At 37.6% G+C, this 25,104-nt stretch overlaps 1 protein-coding gene across 4 annotated transcripts in view; it reads left to right on the top strand.

The window, feature by feature from the left end:
- The window catches only part of LOC107086881 (contactin-3-like), a 66,470-nt gene that overhangs the window by 24,109 nt on the left and 17,257 nt on the right, over positions 1-25,104 (top strand). For 2 of the 4 annotated variants that reach the window (XM_015378119.1, XM_015378117.1), the window contains exons 10-14: positions 2,030-2,159; positions 4,216-4,366; positions 6,734-6,861; positions 8,043-8,212; positions 11,331-11,448. In XM_015378119.1, coding sequence (XP_015233605.1) covers positions 2,030-2,159; positions 4,216-4,366; positions 6,734-6,861; positions 8,043-8,212; positions 11,331-11,448 — 697 coding nt within the window. Of the gene's footprint in view, positions 1-2,029; positions 2,160-4,215; positions 4,367-6,733; positions 6,862-8,042; positions 8,213-11,327; positions 11,449-25,104 lie in introns of all 4 variants that reach the window. The other 2 variants (XM_015378118.1, XM_015378116.1) reach the window with 1 other exon arrangement.

Here is a 25,104-nt window from a genome sequence, read left to right as displayed (position 1 = left end):
ACACACACACACACACACACACACACACACATATATATATATATATATATATATATATATAGCTCTCATATAGTAGTTGCTCTAAGTATTAATGGTAAGAACAGAAGCCCTAAAATTTTGTGATTCCTACAAGCCTGGTTTGCTTTTATTTTGAAGCTCCTTCGCCCTTCTTGGCAGCAGGAATATTTCAGCTATACCTGATGGGATGGGGAGCTGTAGTGCTGAGCCATATTCAGTTCTCTTCTGAGATCTTGTTTCAGATTCATTCCTCACTGGCTGATCCTTGAACAGTTTTAGATCTCCCCTGAAACAGCTTTTGTTATCTTAGTCCAACACATCAGTACCTTGGCTTATTACAATATACACCTCCGATCATAAGCACACATTTTCCTGGCTTGTTTCCCAGTTTCTCTTACAGAGAGGGGTTTCTAGAAGATGCTGCTATGAGAATAATGGTCGATCATGGTGTAGGTGAGGCTCAGGGGTTTTCTTTTATCCAAAACATTGTAAGGGAAGCTCAGAAATAGTTTGCTACACTCTGATATAAAGTTGTTTTTGTTTTACTGATTGTTCTTCTGTCTTTACTTAGAAGCTGGTGTTATTTAAACTGACCAAAGTCCTGTTGGTTACCTGCTGATTCCAGCCCTCCATTCTATCCTATTACGCTGAATAGGCCATTAAAAGGATTTGTTTCCCTTCCACAGATCTGTGCCCAGAAATAACCTTATTGTACATATATAGATACTTTTTTATATCCCATATATGACCATTAGTGAGACCTGTGTTACTATCCTATTCATACTGCTTTGCATGACCTTGTTGAGCATTGCTGACATTGTGTAAAAATCTTAAACAAATTTGTAGTTGAACTGTTAGCATGAGTATCTTTTCCGTTCTTTTATCCCTCTTTTCCATGGAATGTGGATGTTTTTTGGAAGCTCTGCAGTGAGCTGCACTGCGCCTCAACAGCATTTCTTGTCAGTTATGGTGTATTTTTTGTGCCACTGACTAGAGTGTGCAGTTAGCAGTCTGAGTGAGCAGTAAGACTGGTGTGCAGCGTTTAATCCCTCACCTGCTCAATCAAAATGTGTCTGGCCCACTCCTACTCCACTCCTTTTCTGCACTCACTCAACTACATTTCTCTGTACACTTAGCTTTGTCTTCAATTTAAAAAATGACAAAAAAAAACAACATTTTTGAACTCAGTTAATCAAGATAAATTCTAAGAAAACAAGGTTATTAAATGACGAGCAGACATGTAGCTGTGGGTTGTACTGGCCAAATAAACACTTTGCATGTTTATTGTTCTGTTTGCGGCCTTAAACAACACTACTACGATATGAAGATGCAATTCCTGTGTTATGCGAGTCAAACTGCACAGAGGTGCTCCTCTATGAAGCACTGGTGGTGGAATAATACCTGACAGAAAGCATAGCACAGCTACAGTGCTCCCATGTATAATTGAGCCGAGGGATTACATTCCTTCTCTCTGTGTGGATCGAGATGATGAAGATGGATACTTAAAAAGTGCTGTTCGACACAATTAGCAGTTTTCCTGTTGCTATTTCATGAGTTTTGAAAAGCCATTTGTCTTCCTTTAATGCCGTGTTCACGTCTTTCCAGTTTTGATAGCAACTAAAAGATTAAGGTTTTCGTTTTTTCCCAATAAAAAATTTCATTACAGATTGATAATTAGGAGAACCTCATTGCTATAATGTTAAGTCTGTGTAAAAACCTCTACAGTATCAGGGTACCTACATAAAAACTACACATTGATTTGAATCCGTCATGAGTGCTGATAAATGTGAAGGGATCTGTTTATTTCATGATTTGTATATTGTAAGCAGGACAAGCCTTTCAATGGTAAAAGTCAATTGTCATATAATTTTTTGTGAGGAACAATATGCACATAAAAATGAAAATACACAATTGTCTACAAAGATGCTAACATTCATTAGTCTGATGTGCAAAACTGAAGGACTACATTTAACTCGGGCAATAATAGCTTTTTTCATCCCTCTCCTCACAGGACAGGATCCATGTGGAGGATGGGGTCCTGACGGTGTCGCCACTCACGCTGTCAGATGCTGGCATGTACCAGTGTGTGGCTGAGAACAAACATGGCGTCATATATTTTGGAGCTGAGCTAATGGTTTTAGGTAGGATGGCATTTTTCTCTTAAATCCCCAATCATTCTAGAATCTAAAGGTAATCAAACAGTCTGTCTTAAAGGTTTTATGATTAGTGAATAAAGAGATCACAGAAAAAAATATGTTTCTGGTGTCAAAAACATTTAAATGTATTCTCCTCTTCCTGACTGTGCCTTGCAAAATGATTCATTGCTCTTGACTTCTTTTTCTATGAACTGTGATATTACAACCTGAGTGTGATTTTAAGTATCATGAATTACAAAGCAATTAATAATTGTAAAGTAGATGTTCTTTAAATAAAGATATGGTAAGTGTTTATTTTTGCTCAAACCCTATTTATCCCAATGCCTAGAAATAAAATCAAAGGCATGAATTTGGAAATCACCAACAATGTAATTAGAGGGAAGGGAAGTCGTTGTGTTGAATTGGGAGGAGCTACAGAAACCCACAGCTCAGGTGGGACTATCTGTTGACAGGGCAACTCTAGGACTTACATTGCCTTAGAAGCAAATATGAGTGTAGAGAAGATTCACCTTTCAACAGGATATCATGTCTAAACTTACTGGTAGAGCTGCATACAATTGTTTAGATGACAGTGTGATTGTATGCAAGAATGTCCAAGTCAAAGTTCAGATAAAAAAATCCAATTGTGAATGGCTTTCAAAACTTAAGTAACATTTAAGGGTGTAATAAACAAAAATTTTGCTAACTGATGAATCTGTCAATTATTTTTCCGATTAATATATTAATAATCAGATATCAAAAGGTTTCTTAAAGAAGATCTATTACAGACTTAAACCAGGTGAAAAAAAAGTTTTTCAACTTGAGGAAATGTTTATATGTTTGTTTGTTTTTTTTGTTTTTTTATTATAATTACTGCTCTAAGCCAGTTGCACTGTTAGCCAAAACAATGTTTTCGTCTCTATACTCCAGTTTACAATGCATCGATTACTAAAGTAGTTGATGATTATATTAAAAATCAATGAATCACGATTAATCTGATTAATTATTTCAGTCCTAGTAACATGCAACCTTTGAGCCACGTATAACCTTACTTTGAGATCTACTAAATGACTTCTCAGATCAACACGTGTGTTTTGTATCAATGCTCCATGCAGACTGTCCTTCTCTGAAACAAATGCGTAACTTGATTGAACCAGAGTCCTGCTTTACAACAGTCTGAATTCCCCTTAAGGAATGGAGCTAACCAAGATAAAAGTTGTAAGGGAAAAAAATGATATGTCCTTTAATCTTATCAAACATATTTTTGGTTCGCTCATGTAGGATTTATTCTTTACAAGTAACTCCATGACTTTTCAATCTGCTGGTCTAAAGTGGTCTGTTCCACTTCCAAAACATGGAGGGAGATTGTTTAATTTTGCAACAGTGCAGTGAAGTAGGCACCAAGCGTGAAAGTTACAGATGTAGCGCACCTTGGTAGCTAAAAATGACATTGTCGCTGTAAGAGTTGCAACCTATAAATTTGTTTTTTATCCAGTTTAACTATGTTTGGGGTGTTATTCAAAGACAAACTGCAAAATGTTCAGCCACATATTAAATGTTAGTTGAGAAATACCACAAATACCTTATAGTGTTGGAAATGCATCTCTATAAACTATCGAATCAGGGGATAAGAGAAATAATGCACAAATAATTCACATGCTTAAGCATAACATTGTATGGATCTGTTACATGGATCAGTTTTAGTATGGTCATTTTATAAATCAATAATTTAAAAAAAATCTATTTTATTTATGTTATTTAATAGTTGAGCAGTAAAACTGTAGTAGATCAAGTTGGAAGTGTTATTTTTAGTCAGAAATCCCTTCTAAATTTTTTTATTAATTAATATAACTGATGTTTTTAATCAAAAATACCAGACTAGATTAATAAAAAATCACAAAATTGTTGCTATCTATTCCATTTTCATTGCAAATATTTAATCCTTCTGTCTTCATCTCTTCAACATTTATTGATTTTCACATATTGAATTACAGCATGCTTCAATTGCCCTGTGGGATCCACTGCAGTCTAGTGTTAAAAGACAGTTTGCTTTTCCCATCAGCTTCTCCTCCAGACTTCGCAGGAAACATCCTCAGAGCTTTGCTCAAAGCCAAAGCAGGAACAACTGTGGCTTTGGACTGCAAGCCCCTGGCCTATCCCACAGCAAGCATTTTGTGGAAGAAGGGGAATCTCCCTATTCACACCGATGACAGGTAATCACAGAAACCGGTTACCATTCCTCCCTACCATGTAATCAGGATGACATTGGCATTTTTTCTCACGCTCTGCTCTCTTAGTGTGATCAATAATGACTCCTGATGCAAACACTGATTGACTATATCTTCATGTAAATGTACAACACAGTAAAATGAAATTATGGTGTATTTATTGATTAAATGTTGATTATACAAGCCTCAGTGGAAGCAAGATCTTTACTCCTGGCTTTATCTAAGATCTCAAAATAAGGAGTGATATTTTTTTTCTGCAAATGCAAATTGCATGTGCAATTAGGGGTTGTGTTGTATGGGATCTACAAAGACTCCATGTGCAATTAACAGGGGCAAAGGTAGTGTGGCCCTACCTTTAAGAAAGTGGATTTCATGTGTATACCAGGTATTTGTAATTCACATCCACACTGATTGTCTTATGTTAATGGATTTAATTAGAGCCAGCACCCAAATTTTTGCGTTTGCACATTTTGGACTTCCATAACGCCATTGGTGTGAAAGCAGCATTAGTCATTCCCAAGTTCCCCACAATCTCTTTGGTTTTCATTTCGCTGACTCATTTGTCCAACACTGTCCTACTCTCACTTTCCTTATCACTAGTAATGCATCCAACCACTGCTGAGTCAGCAGAAAATTCCTACAGATAGCAGGTCTCCTTGCAGTGGTCGAAATCTGTGGTGTGGTAGAGAGTGAAAAGAAAGGGAGACGGGACAGTCCCCTGCAGCTGGGAGGTGTTGCTGATCTTTCTCTCTTATGTACACTGCTGTAGACACACTGAGGCCTGCCAGTCAGATAGTTCTTCTTGCCAGTACCTCAGCCAACAGTGATAAAAAACTTGAGAAATAAAACAAAACCATGATTTTCACAGAGTCTGAAAACACCACCCTAGCTGGGAAGGTGGCAGCATCATGTGTGGTGATTGTTTTGCTACAGAAGGACCTAGAATCATCATTTTGCATTGTCAGATTGATATGTAGCTCAATATGAACAGTATCCTTCTGGAAAGGCTTCTGTGAAAAGTGTTTGCAAAACGGAGGGAGATTCAGTACAATTTTTTGAGCTGATTGAGTGAATCACCAAGTAGTACCTGCTTCCCATATCAAGCATTTAGCCAATCACGGCAGCAATAGCAGCTATGCTGTATCACATTCTTGATTCATATCACAACCAGCGGAGTTAACTGATAAATCAAACATCTTTCCTATACCCAGAGGCACAAAAGTTGTCCTTTTTGTTTGTTTTTAAAAAAAGAAATAGAGGGTAGACCAGCTAAATCTAGTGCAGCCATGTTTGATTTGCCTTAGCCAACCTCTTTTCAATCGCTACATTTCATTGGTCTGAAACATTCAGTATTTGAGGCTAATGGATCTACTGGCTTCTGGCAATATGCTGTTTTGCGAGTTTGTAAATTCACACATCTGACAACAACTCATCTTGCTTGCAATGTAACTGGAAGCAATCTTGGGGAAAAAAAATGTCTCCAAATGGGGCAGTCACTCTGATATTACCAGATTGTTTGTACAGTTTAATTGACAAAGATTCTACTGTTTTGAGAGGGCCATCTTAAAGCCTTCCACACAGGGCTTCTTAAGCACCAGTATACAAAGAATCATCCTCGCTATATAAGGCTACATTCATACTGCAACCTGAAGTGCATCCTGTGTATTTCCATGACAGCCAGAACAACACAGATCTGATTTTTTCCAATGCGACCCAGGCCACTTGGCTATGTGGTCCTGAATCCAATACGTATCTGATCTTTTCAAATGCAACTTGTGTCTGAACGTCCATGTTGCATTCATCCGACCTGAACGTCATTAATATGTGACAAAGGTTACTATTCTGCGTCGTGCTACGCAGAAGCGGCAAGATAAACAACAACCAAGGCGGACGATAATGCAGAGAGTAGTATTTATGTTTAAAAATCTTGAAAAGATTGTGTTTTTCGCTAGATGCGCTCCAGCACTACCATCCTGCATCCGTAAACACAGAGTCCTCTACTGCGCATGCAGGACACTTACCTTGTATGAATGCAGTTCACACAGGAGACAAAAAAAATTGCATTTCACAAAAAAATCGGAATTGAGCATTAAGGCTTGCAGTGTGAACATAGCCAAGTAAGCCAAGTGCAAATATTTAAATAAACATCTGAATTTTAAGTAAGTTATGAAATTACCCAAAATACTTTTGGTAACTAACTGACGAAAATTAAAGCAAAAAAAAAAATCCAACTGGTATAGTTATTTAGATTTTACTCTTTTTACTGAGTAAAATAGTGCTGTTAAGCTAAACTATGTTTAGACATCTGGTATCAACGTTGTTATTACTGTGTGTTTCCCTCCACCTGTATAGGATCACGCTTTCTCCCGATGGAACTCTAAGGCTTGCAAATGTGAGTAAATCGGATGCAGGCAGTTACACGTGCTTCGCCAGGAACAGATTTGGGATGTCAAGCACAACGGGAAGGCTCCTGGTTACGGGTGAGTTGTGCTATTAAATAAGCCTCCACTGAGTAAGCACAATTCACTGCTCGATATGCATCAGCACAAGAAGAAGCTGCTGCATTTAGGTCATTCACACACAAAAAAGGAATTTTGTAGCATGAAGCTTTTGCATATTTGGCAGCTCTGAAATTTAGTTTTTTTAGTTTCTGTTTGACAATCAACAGAAGCTTTGCAGCATGAAAAAGCTCATCTTTTAGGAGTTTTGTGAGGTTGCAGTAATCCACTCGGAACGTATTTGACAAAGTACTTGAACAGTGTTTTCCTCAAAGCAGCTGAAGCAACCAATTTACTGCGGCTAATGAAAGTGCCTTGAGTGGAAGCAATGAAAGCATTAGTGAGGTGGTGTCACAGATGCTGTTATTGTCAAAACGTGTGTTGTGTTTTGTTTTGTTTTTTTCTTTCGCCTCTGGAGGGACAGCTTAGTGTTGCCGGGGTTCTTATTGGTTTTGTTAATGTGCTGAATGATATTGTCTGCTGCTATAATTGCCAAGGCCAGTTATTTCTCTGAATGGCTCGAGAATTTCTCTTCGCTATAAACCAGTGCCGCAGAGCTCTGACCGAGACATTGATCCTTTACCAGCTTAGAAACAGCAGGTACCTTTCTTTCCTCTAAAACTTTTTTTTTTTTTTTTTTGCTACATCTTGACATTCAGAATAAGTAAGATGTAAGAGTACAAGTGCTCTTTCTTTGTGTTCCACCTTCTTTCTTTGATTCCCTCACTTTGATTATTTTGCCTTTTATGAAGCTCTAAATGATTGCTTTGGTAGATTTTAAAGCAACGCTCCTCGTTTTGGATACTTGATCTACACTGGAGCCTATTATGTGAAGCTTTATCTGATCAGCAGCGCATTGCAATTTCCATCAGGATTTCAGAAGATTATACAATCTGTGTCATCCTATTACCAATTCTAGAGGCAGCAGGCTGCATGTAATCACCCACTATTTGACTGGGACCTTTCTGTACAAAGACAACACAGCTAAGCCTGTGACTCACTGTTTTACAAAGCTTGTGTTCCAGAGAATGTTGCATTTCTGCTTCTCTTTCAGTGGATTCAAAAAAAGGTCGGCTCGTCCGTTTGCAATGAAACACCTTGTGTGCTTTTAAAGTCTGGCAGCTATCCTTCAGAATTGTACATTTTTTTTCTTTTTGTGGCAGATCCAACCAGAATTATTCAGGGACCGGTGGACATGGAAATCATTGTAGGGGAGAGCATTGTATTACCCTGCCAGGTGGCCAGTGATCCTGTCCTGGACGTCTCCTTCTCCTGGGCTTTTAACGGGCAGCTGATCACCAAGGGAGACAGCCACTTTGAGCTTGTGGGCGGCGTGAGTGACCCTTATTCAGAAGTGCATCGATTCTTCAAGAATTGTGACAGTAAAAAAATATCTCCAAAATAACTGCTTTTTTAAAGTATTGCTAGTAATTACTTTGCACCAGTTATTTGTGTTTCCACTACCACAAACCCTGATTTTGGCACCAATCACCTAATCCTATCTTGGCTTCAACTCATACCTGAGTTGAAGCAGAGGAAAGAACTACCATCACAACGTAGAAGCAGGGTCTTAAAGATTAAATACCGATCAAAATGTTTACAGTGTCATATTCAAAATCACTGATTTGCTTACAGTGGCTCTTTTTCCTTGAAACATTTCCAAGTCAGTTATTTAACACTATTAACTTTAAACGTCACCAGAGAGTAAAAGTCTTGTGGTAAAAAAAAGAGTTTAACTGGTAATACCAAAGATCAGGCTGTCTGGATTGCATAGTACTGTTATCATCAACAAATAAAGAATAAATTAGATTGAAAATCAATCAGAATGAACATTTTGAGCTTCCTTCAGCACATTATAATAGAAAAGAGATAAGCCTTTTAGAGCAGTTAGCATTGGTAATTCTAAACAGCACTATTCCTGTTTATTTACAAAACAATGTGATAAATAAAAGTGAAAACACGTTTCTGTAAAACATTTAAATCCTACCTTTCAACTCCATTTTGATTAAACTTGTACCGGTAGTCCTCAGAATAAGAGGCTGTTGGTAAAAAAAAAAAATTGCCTCTTACAGTTTTATTTATTTTTGCTTTTTTTCCCTCTCCAGTATTCTGTTTACCAGTGTTTCTGCAAGTTTCAGTAAAATCTTCAGAAATGTTATTAAAATATTCGATAAGACCAAGTACATCACAAATTTACAACCTGCATCAATAATGAAAATAACAACGATGTTCAGTAATTTTTATTCATGAAGTAATTAAATTATTTAGATTGTTTTTTTGGCTCCAGTATTTAACTTAAATGCTTTAAATGCTTTTTCATTTAACTTTGCTTTTCCCCTAACTTCTCTGAACAGTAGTGAGAGTAGAAAGCATCATAACATTAATCGACAACAGTTTAACCCAGCTGCTAATCTTTTTTTTTTTTTTTTCAAAGTCTGTTTGAACCTCAGTAAAAATACATGGCCTTGCAGAAGTTGGTAGCAGATCAGGTCACAAAAACATTGATTTCCATTACCCTAACATGCATAAGCCAGATTCAGAAACATTTTTGTTCGTGTTTGCACAAATAGTTTAATGTTGCTATAAAATCACTTGCATTGGATTTTTTCCCCCTCACATTTTATTATGGGGGGAGTGGTGACCTCGTGGTTTGGGCAGAGGGTTTGGAATCCTGAGGTTGTGAGTTCAAAACTCGCACCCACAGACTGCCAGTCTGGGTGTCTGAGCAAGACTCTTAACCCCCTGGCGTTGCACAGTGGCAGCCCACTGCTCCCCAAAGGCGATGGATTAAATGCAGCGAGTTAATTTCTCCATTGTGAGATCAATACATTTCTATTTATTTATTTTTTGTATTATTCCTTAAAGGCTATTTTATTATTCCTTACAGCCTTGTGTATCTTTAAACACCACTAAATTGCTTTTCAAAACAAGTAAAAAGGTCAAATTAAAGAAGCAAAAAGAAGTACAAATTTAAGACCTTACTAAATTAATAGTTATCTAGATGTTCTGACCTGGTACGATTTAAACATTACTTAGATATAAATAGTAGCTGGATGAGTCTTTCTTTTGCAGTTACAACTTCCAGAACAAAGTGTGCTAATCTTTGTGCCATCCTTTGGATCAAAGTTAAGATTTACTCTCTAAGTCGAAACTGGACAGAACCAGAAAAGGGGGAGAATGAACCAGTTCTGGTCACCATATCAGTCCTTGGTGCATCTCTTTGCAGATGCTTCCATTTTAAATCTGCAAATGGACATGTGCTTCACAGCATCTCTGCCATTTCTAAAGAGACCAGTTTATGGTTCTACGTGGGTTTCTTGGAAGTATTAACAGTGACCGGTATTACTGCAGCCAGTGTAATACTATCCAGTTTGCGACTTTAAAAGTGTCCTCTGAGGCATAAAAACCCTGTGCGCTTAGGAGAAAATCTATGAGAGAAAGTGCAAATAGATTATTGGAGTTCTATGTGCCGGCAATTGTATTTCTGTGAATGGAAACAAGTCAGTCCCTATGCTGAAATGCACTTCCCATATAAAATTCATTTTGTAGGTAATGTGCCAGGTGTTCAGCCATTGTGACAGGTGGAAGTCATTTTAAGTAGTCTTCTTCAACTCCAGCTCAGTCTCAGCTCAGCTCATCTACTTTTTAATAAGCTCTGGCTCGCCTTGAATTCTGCTTTGACATGGCCTGCTGCACAGCCTCATGTAACAGGAAGTGGATGCACATCATTAGATGTGTCTTCTGAAGGAATCAAAGCGTGGAAAACACCCAAAAGACTAAACACTTTCTGTACATCCTCACACCCTTGAGACCAACCAATCTTCCTGAGCGTGTCTCACTGACAGTGTTCTTATCTGAATAGAGATTCCTTACCCAGTCAAACCAGAATGTCTCCACTGCAAAGAGATTATCAACTAAACTTTGCTGCTTCGGGGAGTTTCATTTCCATAATTAAAACATGTAGCTCTGTGGCCAATTTTTTTTCTTGTTTCACTGCAAATTCCAATAGAACAGTTTCCTCATCAATTTAGTTTTCTGCTTACCGGTGTCCTCTTAGATGTGAAAAAAAAAGTGTCCTTCTTTCATATCACTAAGAAAGAACCTACTTAATTCTTTTTTGTTATTATTTCCTAAATTCTTCTTCTTTTTTTATTTTTAAAGGACAGCTCATGACCTCTAGAAGTATTTCACACTGAAACCTTGTCAGTTAAAGAGACAAAAGTCTCTCAATTTTTTTTGTGTAAATTCTATCCTTGCTACTTTTCATTCCAGCTTGATGTGATGTGCTCTGATTAGAAATTTGGTTCAAAAGCCTCCCCCCTTAAAACCTGCAAATGTTCACAGTATCACTATTTACTGAACCTTACACATGCTTCAGTACTTTCCTTAATAAGATGCCCCAGGGTCTGTTATCTTTCATGCTACATAAAGCCTTCTCTCCTCCTTAGCAGAGAACAGCCGGAGATCTGATGATCAGGAACATTCAGCTATACCATGCCGGCAAATATATCTGCGTAGTGGACACAGATGTGGAGAGCCTGTCAGCCGTAGCTGTATTGATTGTGAAAGGTAAGAAAACCTTCCCTCTGCTTGGCACCCTTTAATTAAAACAGGGCTTGCAGCCAAGAATTCCTAATTAGTTTCTCCTTTTTATAAAGAAAAAAAAAATCCACTCTTTCCTGTAATGTTATTGATAGACCGAGTTAAAATGAAAGGATATCTCTTTCTTGTAACAGTTGCCAAAAGGTAGGCTGTCTTTTTTTAGGAATTTTTTCCAGTGCCAAAATGTCAAGTGGAGCTTTTTGAAGTGAATATTCTTAGCTTATTGAATTAAGAAAAAATATTTCTTAATTTTAAATCACATACCTGCTTTTTGGAAATTTGGTGTCAGATGAACTAAATTGAGGAGTCAAGCAACACACTAGGGTTTAAAGTTGCATATGCCTATAAAAAAATAGACCAAAAACATTTTGATCATGATAACATAATGTTATACACACACCAGGCGTCCGTCCTGATAAGGTAACCATAGTAAGCACCAGGGGCATTCAGCAGACATAAACAGACGTAGCCTCAAGAAGTAAAAACTGTTTTGATCACTTTTTTATTCACACTAGATCTTGGACTTTCATTGTTTTCACACTTTAATGGGGGGTTCTAACTGGTGGCTGTGAGCTACGTCCTTGTTTAGCCCTTATGCACATGCACAGTATCCTAGCGCAGTTATTATTGTAAATTAACACAAAGGGGTTTATTTGAGCAAAAACAAAGCGTAGTAAAGATGAAGGAATCTTTCAAAATAAAAATTTTGTTTGCAACCAGAGTGAGCTCCCGACATATAAATTACAAAAATGGAAAAAAGCTTATAGACCTGTCCAGGGTGGACCCCGCCTCTTGCCCATTGACTGCTGGAGATAGGCACCAGCACCCCTCGCGACCCCACTCGGGACAAGCGTGTACAGAAAATGGATGGATGGATGGATGAAAAAAGCTTATAACTCGACTAAGTGCCTTTAAGATTTATAAATTGAAGTAATTATTAATAAAAAAAATAACTACAAGTATTAAAGATATTGTGGAGGATTTTCTCGAATAATTTTCTTTTAAATTTACACGAGAGGGCATGCACGAGCCCATTTCTCCATGTTCATGCCCTGTTTAAAATGTGCTGCTCTCATAGCTCATACAAGCTTACTGTTCCCAAACATCTGCCCTAACCCCTAAATCCTATATAGATCACTATATAGAGCAGGGACTATATAGTGGACTTTATAGTGAACTCAGGTAACAGAACGTTTGGACAGATGATCACTACTTTTTTCTCCCTGTTGGTCACGTAACTTCTCCTCTTTGTCATTAGTCGCCGCTGTCGGTTAGCGACAGCCTATGGTAACAGCAAATCTTATAATGCTTTGCGAGGAGAGCTCTCTGTGCAAAGCATTTTGGGATATATCAGCCTCTTCTGAGGCCTTTCTTTTCTTCTCATACGCTTCGTAGACACCTTTTCTCTTATGAACCTTGGCCATTTTCAAAGAATGCAGTGAGAAAGGTGAGCTTCAATAAATGTCTGAAACTGTGGCGTACCACAAATATACGCCTGTAATTGTGCATGCACATATCACCAGAATGATTGACAATTAGGAAAACCACTTATTTAGATGATCCACCCGGAAATAAAAGGTCGTCCTCTACTCCTTTAGGGTCGAGTATAATAGACAGATTTTGCACTGAAAAGACAAAAGGTACACCACATGATGTGTATGATGCATGTTCAAACTTCTTTGTCCTGGATGTTCTTCTGTTTTATCAACGGTCTCATTGCAACAGATTTTCTCAGAGTTTAGGAGCATATAAATCTTTTATCAGAGTGTAACACGATGCTGTAGAACACCAGCCATTGGTGCTATTTAAGTACCTTACAGTTAGGAAACTTTGCATGGGGTTTAGAGTTGAAGACTTTTTTTTTTTTTTTATAGCAGCAGCTTTTTTTAATCCCTTAGCAGTTTGCCAGTGAGGAGGACAATCTTTAGCCCTGATCATTAACAGCAGAGATAATATACACAAGTATTCATCATAGTCCAGGTAACTTGTTGGTGAATGATTTTTATTTGCATTTGCTTAATCTGAGCATGAAGTTATAAAATCAAGAATCAGAGCGATACATTGTGAGTACTCATAGTTTGAAACCTTTGAATTTCAAGTGTTAGGATGTCAAAGTATTTAATAATTTATCCTCTTTCGGCTTGGAAGTTGGATTTTAACAGTTTCAAGCCTTAAAAATTTCTATAGATCATTGTTTGAAATTTTAGCTGCTTCTTCATCAATCTGAAGTGCACATTCAGTACAGCTTTTGCAACCTTAATACATTGTAAAAGTTCTATAAATAAGTTTTATTTGAATTTCTGGCAAGTTGTATATTACTCAAGCAGTAGCATACATAGTGATGGGGCAATATCTACTTTGAGAAAGTCCCTGTAGTATTTTTTGATTCAAAGAGTAAAAAACGATCATCTTGTTTTGCTAATTGTATTCAGCCTAGGGTGAAGGACAACAAATAGAAAATCTGAACTTGGGTCACACAACAAGATAATCGTGCCAGTCTCTTCCCTAATGTCCCCCTTCTAAGAGACCTTGATATTAGTGCCTCTCACCCTGATTATCGGGGAGATCATCCTGGCGTGTGTGGTGTGTTCAGCTCTGCTCAGGAGAACATTGGGACCACTCATAAGAAAATCCAACACGTTAGATTATCCTGATATCCATTTGTGTGTGGTGTCCTCAGTCAAGCATGTTCAAATCTGATGCTGGATTTAAAAATAATCTCAGTTTGTATTGCTCAATCTGGCACATTACCCAATCAGAAGTTTATGCAGAAGCCGACAGGGAGATGCACCAAAGCCATGATCTCCCAACCTGCAGAGATATCATCATAAAGCAATGAAAGTAAACAAGAATTATATATAAAGAGGTTACACTTCACTTTATATATAATTCTTGTTTACTTTCATTGGTTTACTTTCAAGAGGTTACACTTAACTTAGGTTTATTTGAAAAGCTAGGAGAATGTATTTTTTCAAGTCTAAAGAAAAGTCAGAGTGCTCTGGGGGATTCATGGATAAAAGAGCATGCAGCTTTCATTCTAAAAGTGGGCAGTGTAGAGAATTCTGTGGCAGAAAAAAAAGGCCGATGTATAAAACCGTGAGTATACGTGTTACCATACACCCGGACTTTATACATCTCAAATCTCGGAGAATCAAATGCAGCTGGAGGAACTGCTTGGAATGCCCAGTGCTCACTTACAAATCATTTGTAAAGTAGTAGAAAGAGCCGGAATGCAGCAACGGTGCATCAAAATAACCAGTGACAATAATGCTTCCATGCTGTGGCAGAGAGTAACACACCTCAGGGAGATTTATTACAGACAATCAAGTTATGTTAATGACATCAGTGACTCGCTGAAGCAACCAGCTAAAAGAAAAATAGTCTGCAGGTTCCCTTTTTTTTCAGTTTTTATAGAGTTCAAAAGGTGCTCTCTAGTTGCTCGATGGAGCTAAAATTTAGCAACATTTTTTAATTAATGTATGGTTTAACAAATAATTAAGACGTGAATATGACCCCCTTTTTTTTGTAAGAGCCACCATTCAAGCACCTGAAGCAGGCTACACTTAATATTTAAAAGTATTAAGGTCCCCCCCCCCAGTCTGTTGCCATTGTGACTATTATGTAGAATGGTTACATTGTTATATTGTAGCTGCAAAAAAGGAATCCTTGGTTGAGCGCAGTGTAGGTACCTGATCTGCTTGGTTGGTCAGATCTGCTCGGGCTCTGCACATGCCTGTGACGTTCCGCTATATTATTGGCTTAACATTGCCACATGACCTATACATTGTGGTTGCCCAGACAAAGATAATCTTAATATCGTTCTTATCGATCTTAATAAAAAGAATAAGAAGAGACACTGAGACTTTTTCTGTCACCTTGTTAAATGGCAGAGCTCAGTTTATCTTAGAAGGCAGTGCTTTCCTTCAAGACTGAGAAAGATTGTTTTCTATTTTAGGCTACTTTAGATGGCCAATGAAACATAAAATAGTAGCAAATATAGGTAATAGTATGTTAAGACTCCAAAAGAGATCTGATTCTTAAGAAACGAGAAAGGGGCAGGGCCCCGAGTAGATCTGACCACCCGAGCAGATCTGGTACCTACACCGGCCAATGTGCCACTACATATACATCTTTTTTGAAACACATTTGTTGTAGCTTTGCTTCCATTTGTAAATGGCCTCCTTGATTCAAACTGGGATTTGATGTGTATCCTTTTTAAGCACTCCTTCTGGGAATTTTACATATCTTTACAACATACAGGTATGGCCGTCATGGGGACGGCTCAAGATGACTTTTAAACACTCAACATGTCAATCATCACCTTCAAAAATACACACCTGTTACACAGAGGGGTAGTTACATTTTGAAATGGCATGGATACACGCTTCCTTAGCACCCCTCTTTGACAATGAACAATTTAAACCAGCAAATAAGACAATCATCATCATTTACCTATAGGTTAGCAGCATCTTTGAGCACACACAACCCTCTGCTTTACTCCCCTGGTAATGTCTTCCAAGCAGTGCCAAGGTTGACCAGCATCAGCAGATTTATCAATCACCAACCAAAGAAATTGTCTTTGCTCATTGAAATGCTAACCAAAAGTAGGGTGGATCTGACTTCAGTGATATAAACTACAGGTTATAACACAATGGTACCTTTATTAGCTAATAATGACACACAATAACTACATAAACGATAAACCTCCCTGAAAATAAGCACAGGTAAATAAAAGCAAATAAACAGGAGAAAAGGTACGTTCAAGAGTCTCTGAGGAATGTTCAAGACGTGCCTGGTTCAGACGCGCAGTCCGGGCACCCCATCCATTCATCCAACAGGTTGCTCTGGAAGAGACTTGAATTATTCAGATGTTAACAACAGAATGAAACTTTGCAGTGCTTAACTTTGTAACGCACAATAGCCTCGTCCAGGGGGGCCCCCTTAAGGCAGCGGATAGCTTGTAGCAGCGGCTCAGACGGCAGCAGCACAACTACAAACAGCTTCTGAATCAATAGCTCACAGTGTCATGTTTCACAGTTCAATGCAATAAATGAACCAGTGTTGCATTCATCGGACGCCCCTAGCGGCTTCTCGGCAGACAGCAATTGGGCCCTGCTATTATGTGGGTCAGCTAAAACTTGAGAGTTTCTCATCAGATTCAGCAGACCGGTTTACAAAACATTGCATTCAATCTGGTTTGAATAGGAGGAAAAACAAGACGCTGTGTTCAGTTCCTTGCGAATCTAGGCAGGGTGCAGTTTGATTTCGCCAGCGGACACAGACTCTTCTCCAGAGGAGTTTTGGCAGTTACAAAGCAGCCTGAGCTGAAAACCGGTTTGTGTCTCCCCTTTCGAATCCCTAAAGCCTTAGGCAAGCGGGCATGGGTTTGGAGTTGGCTGCTTAAGTAGACTCCGTGGTAGGGATATGACATCAGGGGGTGTCGGTCTTGCTTACATCGCCATTTGATCCTCAACGATGTTTTGAGGTGTACAATCTCATTTAAAAACCAAAAAAAGAATTCTAACTTATCATAGAAAATAAAGCAATTATTATTATTATTAGCACTATTTATAGCATCTGCCATATCCATAGAGACTGACAACAGGCATCAGAAATGTCCGAATACAATTTGCTTGATGTGTGCCAAGAACTTCGAAAAAAGCTTGTGTGAGGTGTGCTTTCCTTGTTGTCCGGCTGGAGACAAAAAACTTTAAAAGTAAAACTATTTTAACTCTAACTAATTTTTTTATATCTTATATTTAAAAATCACCTGACAGATTTTAAATTGTGCCATTTGAATGACCCTTTACGAGACAAATAGAACACCAAATATTGGAGAAATTACAGTTTGGGTCTTGCAAGTCAAATTGGCATGTTAGGGTATAGTGATTAAATACTGTTTTTTACAGTAATTCCTAAAATGATGGTTATGAATAGTTTTTCTGGTGTGTTACATCCAGTAACAACTGCTTGTTGGGTTACCCCTTTCTTCCCTTTTTTTACTCAGACATGTTTGTTGGCAATGAGGTTTAAATTTTGAAAAATAACAGAACCAGAAACATTTCACATTTTTCTGTCTCCTCTAAATGACTAATATCCAATATTGATGCAATCGAGCTGACAGAAAAATATGTTGACAGGGAACTTGCTCTTGTTTATGCAGTATGCATTGCTCCAGCAACACGGTTATGGAAAACCACACTTGGCAGAACAAAATAACTTCTATTACCAGGAGTTACAGCTTATATTTGAGGGAGTGGCAGTTTTTTAATGCAGGGGCGAGAAGAGATTGTTATTTCTGGCTTAGATCAATAACAGCCTTGCAAATTGACACACCGCAAATATGCTAAATGTCAGATGAGGTGAGGGATGATCTTGGTGTCAGGATTTGAAAAGGTTGGATCCATAACTTTATCTTGTAAACATACCTATCAGTGATTTAGCCTGGCATGGCATGTTAAGGCAAATTGCAGCAATGAGCTGTAAGAACTAAGGAGAAATAACGCTTGCTTTTCAAGTCGAGGTAGGAGAATGGAAAGGAAAATAGATTGGCCTGGAACTGACTGGAAACAAACTTCACTGTGACTCAGACTGTGCATTATTTACACTTCCTGCTCACGGCAGCTGTCACGGATGTCTCATGGTTTGGATTGAATTGCTTCAAAAAAGCATGAAGCTGAGTTAGAGAGCCGGCAATGGAGGTTGAAAATGTCTTTATTTGATCACTGCAGACCTTTAACAAAATGGCAGGGGATGCATGCATGTGTGCAGAATACACGTGTTATCCAGCTTCAGACGCTAATATCCCTACACCTGTGTGATCCACAGATGACTGAAAAAACAAAATCATCAATTCATTGATAGGTTCAGCTAAAACTAAATAGGCTATTTTTTGTTTTTTGTTTTTGTGAAGCTCCTTTTGTTTTTTAAAGCTTGTGCATGTAATTTGTAGAGGATTACAATCAATGTTTGCTGTGAAATGATTCATTCTGCGGATATGTTATTTAGATGACTCAGACATGATATTTGGATTCTATTCAAAGTTGTGCTGTAGTTTATCCTCGAATTCAAACCCACTTGAACAATTCCGAGAAATCCATCTTGATGCTGCTGCCTGTAGAAAATCTATTACTGCTGAAGATTTGATTGCAATGCATTGTCCAAGTGGTTTACTGTAGATCCATTTAGACAGTGTTCAGTAGTATGAACTTATGCTTGCTTGCCAGCACCGAAAACCCTTTAACCCTTTTTATTCTCTTTTTTTTTATCCTGACTTACTTGTTCCAATTTAATTGGCACAAGTAGCTTTGTCCTCGATGGCCATACGAACTGTAATATAAAGCCAAGAACAGCATGCAAATTACACGACAAATTAGGTGGATTTGCATTTAATGTAAGACGCATTATGAGACATTTGTTAGTGCTTTGGAATTTGGAGGGGCTCATAAATTCTGAGAAAAATAAGAGCATAGTCACAGTGGAGGCAATCTTGTTAAGTCACATTAGCCCCTTTTCCATGACAATTCTGGCTAGATGCATGATGATTAGAGAAATTTGATGCACAAAAATGTTCAAAGTTCCTGTTAAGGGACAGAAGTTAGTTCAACTTTGTGCTGGAATTCTAAAAGAGGTCATGCACTATTATTTATCAGCTAAAATAACAGTGTGTTATAAAGGGAAAGATCAGTGTTATTAATCTATTAGGCGCAAGGCCTAAAGGATAAAACCAGTTGTGTTATCTTGTATCTGCCACTTGTTGGAGTGAATGTTTAGTGAGCTTTTTTTAAGTCGAACTCTTGCAGAGACAAAAATGTCATCCTTTTGCTCATTTTTCAAAATAGAATTAATTGTTTTGCTATGTTTGTTTTGCTTAAGCCTGGCATTTCTGGTTGCCATTATACATGTCACTGCATTTAATTGGTTTGAAATATTTCTGTTTTCAATGCTAATTCATCTATTGACTTCTGTATTTTTTGGGAAGTTTATGAATTCACTAATGTTTCAACAATTCATTAGGCTTACATGGTTAATGAAGGCAAAATACAATAGGATTGGAGGAAGTTCACTCTATCTGCCTTTTTTGTTGTTCCTTAATCAGGCATGCCCATTGTTGGTTGTTTAGAGGTTTTCCTGCTTTAACATAGCTGATTCTGAAAACTGTAGTTCAGCAAAAAAAACTGTTCATCAGCTATCAATGAAAACCAGATGTGCTGGATCTGGGAACCTCTAAAACCTGCAGGACAGCAGCCTTCGAGGACTGACACTCGGCATGCCTACTAGCTGAATATACATAAGCTATACCTATTGCACTTCACTGCCCCCATGATTACAGGTAGTAGCTTGCTTTGATTTGGAACACTTCTGCAAGCTCCCTGATGATACGCTAAAATAAATAAAATGCTGAAGATTGACAAAAGGCTCCACCTTTATGATTCTGCATATTTAATGTTGAATATGAGCATTCTGTTAAGATCCTTGGTTTGTTTTCATTTATACACTGTTCTCTGAATGTTTTCTAGTTGCTGCCATTTTGGTTATTTCCCTAGTGTATATTTCTTAATGCCTTCCTGTGCTCTTTGTACACTGAGAGCCTGAGCCCGATTTTCAAAGATCCCAAATAAGAGGTGGTAAATTGCACAATATTTTTTTCTCATACGTGCAATAAGTGGGCGTGCTGCAGGTCACCTAATAAAGCTGATGTGCAAATGTTAAGACACTCAAACCAATTTGATTCCCTGCATTAAAATGAGCAGATTGTCTATTCTACAGGCAGTTTGAAAGTGGCTGTAAAATAAATATGAGGTCCAAAGCCATGGAGATGGAGCAGATAATGGCAATTATAGCCATGATAGGGGTATATCTCTGTAGGCTCTTTTCATGTTCTATTTTACATAAACATACCACACTGTATAAGTCAAGTCAATTTTTTGGATTCGTTTGAATTTTTTTGAGACTATCTGCTGTCCAGTTGCATTAATCTGTGCCGGCCTGTAGACATTCTAGACATTTTTCTTTATTCATATTATTCTACTAGTGTTATTTTTTAACTGTCAAAATATGTCCAAATGCACAATGTATCTCTCTCTACTCTCTGTCATTGTACAATTCCGCCTTTGTGGCAACAATCACAGATATTTTTGCCAGTCAGTTTAACCAGTGTTGTTTTTGACAACCAACTTAGATTCGGTCTATTATTAGTTTTATTAACGTTTAGTCATTACTATATGTGAAAGTTTTAGTCCAGTTTTACTCGACTAAAACTCAAAAAAGTTTTAGTCTAATTTTATGCTGCAATTCATAAAACAACTATCCTTTACAATTTCTAATAATAACAAGATTCTCTACCAGACTGACCGCTCTTGCCTAGCCACTACAGTTGCTGGAGATACAATGCCGTGGCAATCCAGACATAAGTTTTATGAATATGTGAACTAAAATGTTGAAAAAATATTTAAAGATCTACTTACCTTTTCATTTGGGTCTTTATCCAAAAATAAAAAGCATGTTATTAAATATTTGCTTTTGATATAATTTAGGGATTCCTTTGTTAGAAATGAAAGAAGGTTTTGCATCACCTCTTGTGAGCTAGAAGAAATAAAATCCTGATAGACGAAATAATTTTTTACGCCTGGCAGAAGATGATCAGCAACATATAGTTTATTAAGTAGTGAGGGAAGGATTAGCCTTACTGCTGAGAGCGAACCATCAGTGTGGAGCATAAAGCACAGACTCAGCTAAGCGCATGCAAAGACGCATTTCTGCACAAGCACAGCTGGAAGAGCAGAGTTTGTCAGAGTGAAGCGCTCATTCCGGTTTATTTTCACCCTGCCACTGCTGTCACGGTCCATCTGTGGTCCTAAAGAATGTGCATCGCTGCAGGCCAGGTGAACGGCATGACCAAACAGGACGCAGTAGCAAGGGTGATACTGCTTAGCTTGTCTGTCAGTTTACATAATGAGGCATTTTAAACGTCTGACAGACCGCAGGCTAGCTTTTTCTATTCAGTCTTGTCGCGTCAATGAAAACTCACACCCATGACTCGTCATGTTTTCGTCATCAAAGATCCACTTTTAGCTCGTCATTTGTCGTTATCGTCACGGAAAAAATTAAGCATCCACAAAATAATTTCGTCATTGTTGTCATTGACTGAAAAAACATTGGTCTACTCTAGGGGTGGAACGGTTCACAAACTCCACGGTTTGGTTCGGTTCACGGTTTTGTGGTCACGGTTTTCGGTTGGGTTCGGTATATGTTGATTGTTAGCCTGACATGTTGGTCGTGTTGCTATTAACATAAACAAAATGTGTTGCACAATGCTTGCACACTGTTGCACTTTTATCCACAACTTTCTTTCCGCCATCATCGTAGGTCAATCTAAAAGCAAAGTGGTCCCATACAGCAGACCTATAAAGTGCTGCTGGCACATCTTCCAACTCCTGTTCTTTCCCACTCGCCATACCCACACAAAACTCCACAACAACAGATTTTTTTCTGCTACACTCGGCTATGCTGCTTTGCTTCTTCTTCTTGTTTACTACTGGTGGTTGGCTTTGGTCGCAGTACCACCACCTTCTGCTCTGGAGTGTACACACTTCGCCTATGAGAAAAAGGAGCAGCGCATGAACCGAACGCAACACACGCGAATCGAACCGAGACAGTCGAACTGAAAGGTTTGGACAGATTTCATAAACCGTTCCATCCCTAGTTTGCACCTGACTTTCAGAAGTACTTAAAAAAATGCAAAAAAAAACTGTTACTGGGTTTCTGTTTCTGAAGATCATTTTGCACATGGGAAATGTTTACATTTGCATATCCACCACCCATAAATTTGTGCAGTTTGGTCATTAGATTTTTGATTAAGTCAAAACCTTCAAAAATGGTTTGCACATAGCAGTATCATCATTGCTTTCTCCTTTAAGAGGTAGTTTGAGGTTGCTATGATCCTGCCAGATTCTATTTGAATCATGGAGAGGAATTTAATCCTCTGATAGTGTGTTCTTACTTTAAATGTCAACTCTATTCCAGGTAATCTCCTTAGCTATGTTTGGTTTCTTTGTTGATTCTCTTCTAAGGTAAACTGGTTAACTTTTTAAAAAACAGTTGAGTTGCCCATTCTACTTTGCTTCAATTGCCTGCAAGAGCAAATAATATCTTGCTTTACAGCTCACATCTTTTGCTTTACAGCAATTGACAAAGCCTGCTGCAAATAGCTATAATTTCCTTATATTATGTTAAGTTTGACACCCAAATTAAAGTCTGCACTTCAGGCAAATATCACCAAGACATTGTTTGTAAACAACTGAAATTGTGTAAATGGGAATTGTCTTAACATCAAGCTGCTTTTAAAGCTTTCTAAATGGAAATGATGATTTTCCTAATTGGATGCACAAGATGCAGCTGACATGCATACAGAATTTAATGTGATTATGATGCCTCACCATCATCATTTCAGCTACATTAAGTTTATGCAATCAAAGAGATTTTAAAGCTTGGTCAATCTTTACTTTCATCATTCTTTTTATATGAAAATAGGACTCAGCTTAAGGGCTTTTAATAATTATGTATGGGTATACTATATGCTGATGCAGTATAACATCAGCCAAACCACTCATTTACAAATGAAAAAGGGTCATCTTACAGACCTTTATTTTTTTGTTTACACATTAGATAAAATTATCCATTAAGAACCCTTGAACAGCATTGAGGGTTGTTGAAGAGAATAATGTAATTTAATTCATAGCTAATCTTCTCCTATTAAAATAAAAGCTTAACAAAAAATAGGTTCAAATTTGTTTAGATAAATAAGGCTGCAATCTCTATTGGCACCATTTGAATCATAGAAGCATCTACATTAGCCTGATAATAAGTTAAAATGGTTATGGTTTGGATTTGTAATAATACTTGATTTTAGAAGAATATGTTGAGTTACAGCTCAGAATTTTATGTAAATTAATACATTTACATTAATTATATCCAACTTAACCTCGGAAACACCTTACAATGTATGGTTACTGCTTTGTGACACAGATTGCAGTTGTTTGAGACTTATTTTCAGGTTGTTTGAAGCTCCAGCCATCATATGTTATTTATCACCAAGTGATTTAATTAAAAGCATTCAGAACTTTGTTCTTAAGCAATAGCTGTTTGAACTTATATTTAATTAAACATTGGTAATGCATTTAGTGCCATCAAACTTTAACCACTTTCCTTTCCAAAAGACTATCACATAACTTTTTTGTGTGTGTGTGTGTGTGTGTCATTCGAAATCTGCAATTGATATCATCTCAGTTAATAGCTGAAATTTTGTTTTTATAAATCCAACAGTAATTAAAAAAATAAATTAATACCAGAGTATCTTGCAGAAGCTCTGCTAAAGCTTCACAGTTGTAGCTTCTTAATTTATCTTGCAAAGAAGGCAGCTGTGAAGCAGCTGTTTTTCCTAGAATTGTTTTGATTGAAGTGTCTTGAGATAACATGTTTTGAATTGTAGCTGTAGAAATAAACTGAACTGGATTGAATTTGAGGACACTAAAGTCAAACCAAATGACAGTTGTTGTTTTTTTTTTTCATTTTTTCAGATGTTTATTAAAAAAAGATTGCAAAAGATTTTAACAAAAGTCTGTTTTACAATTAGATGCATAATGTGAAAGACTACTTTAATTTGATGGTCAGTATACTGATTCCTCCAGGTGATACATATTTTTTTAGGAACAAATATAATGTTTAAAATGTTTTTGTGAGAGAGAATAGATATTGCACATTATGGAGCTCTGCTCCAATATATAATTTTGCCCTATTAATAAAACAATTATGTAATATTTTCAGGGTAGCCTTTTTTACCTGGTCTTTCAAACATTTTATTATATAATTATTAGCAGCTGGCAACAGTTTTTGTGTTGTCTTTATGAGTAGTTCCTCCATTCATATTTTTTCAGGCAGCAGCCCAGGAACTATCTACAGTTAAAACCAGATTGGTACATATTTTGTAAAACAAAAAAAAAAGACATTTATTTATTTTACCAGTTGTCATTAAATCAGCCCAAATCAACTTTGTGTTGCTTGTAAGTCAAAATATGAAAACATTTTGTGGTGGTTTGTTTCTTTGTTTTTACACAGAATTTTACAGAGATTCATTCCATCTGACAGGACTGGATATGACTAAAGCCTCTTCCTTCTGAAATAAGTGGGTTAACCCGGTTTTTCAAACATGGATTGACCCGCTAACAAGCGCAATTTGGCTGGGTCCTATTGCCACTGGCAAGCTGCGTGGCATCTGTCCCTACGTAGCTGCGTGTCGGGTGACACCATGACGCTGGGTTAGCGTTAATGGTGACATCAGTGTAACAGAAATCAGGGAAGTAAACAACAGAGAGAAGCAGGTATGGAAGCCAGGGCGTAGTCAGTGTGCTTTATTGTTTCGCTCTTTTGTTCCTTTGAATCCCTTCTACCAGTGCTGCGCCAAGTTTATCGAATGTAAACAGAGTTGTTTGGGTGACTGGTGCGGTGACCTCCATATGTTGGGTTCAATGGTGTCATGTAATTTAGTGGGTCAACCCAGGTCTGGTGTTGCCACAGCATGCCGATCAGAGTCGAGGCGATTTGAACACAAGTCTCTTGCCGAGT

Source organism: Cyprinodon variegatus, unplaced genomic scaffold, assembly GCF_000732505.1.
Source record: "Cyprinodon variegatus isolate N-32 unplaced genomic scaffold, C_variegatus-1.0 Scaffold165, whole genome shotgun sequence".
In the NCBI taxonomy this organism is placed as follows: Eukaryota; Metazoa; Chordata; class Actinopteri; order Cyprinodontiformes; family Cyprinodontidae; genus Cyprinodon; species Cyprinodon variegatus.
The sequence above is the reverse complement of the archived record's forward strand: the minus strand, read 5'-3'. Positions and strand labels throughout refer to the sequence as shown.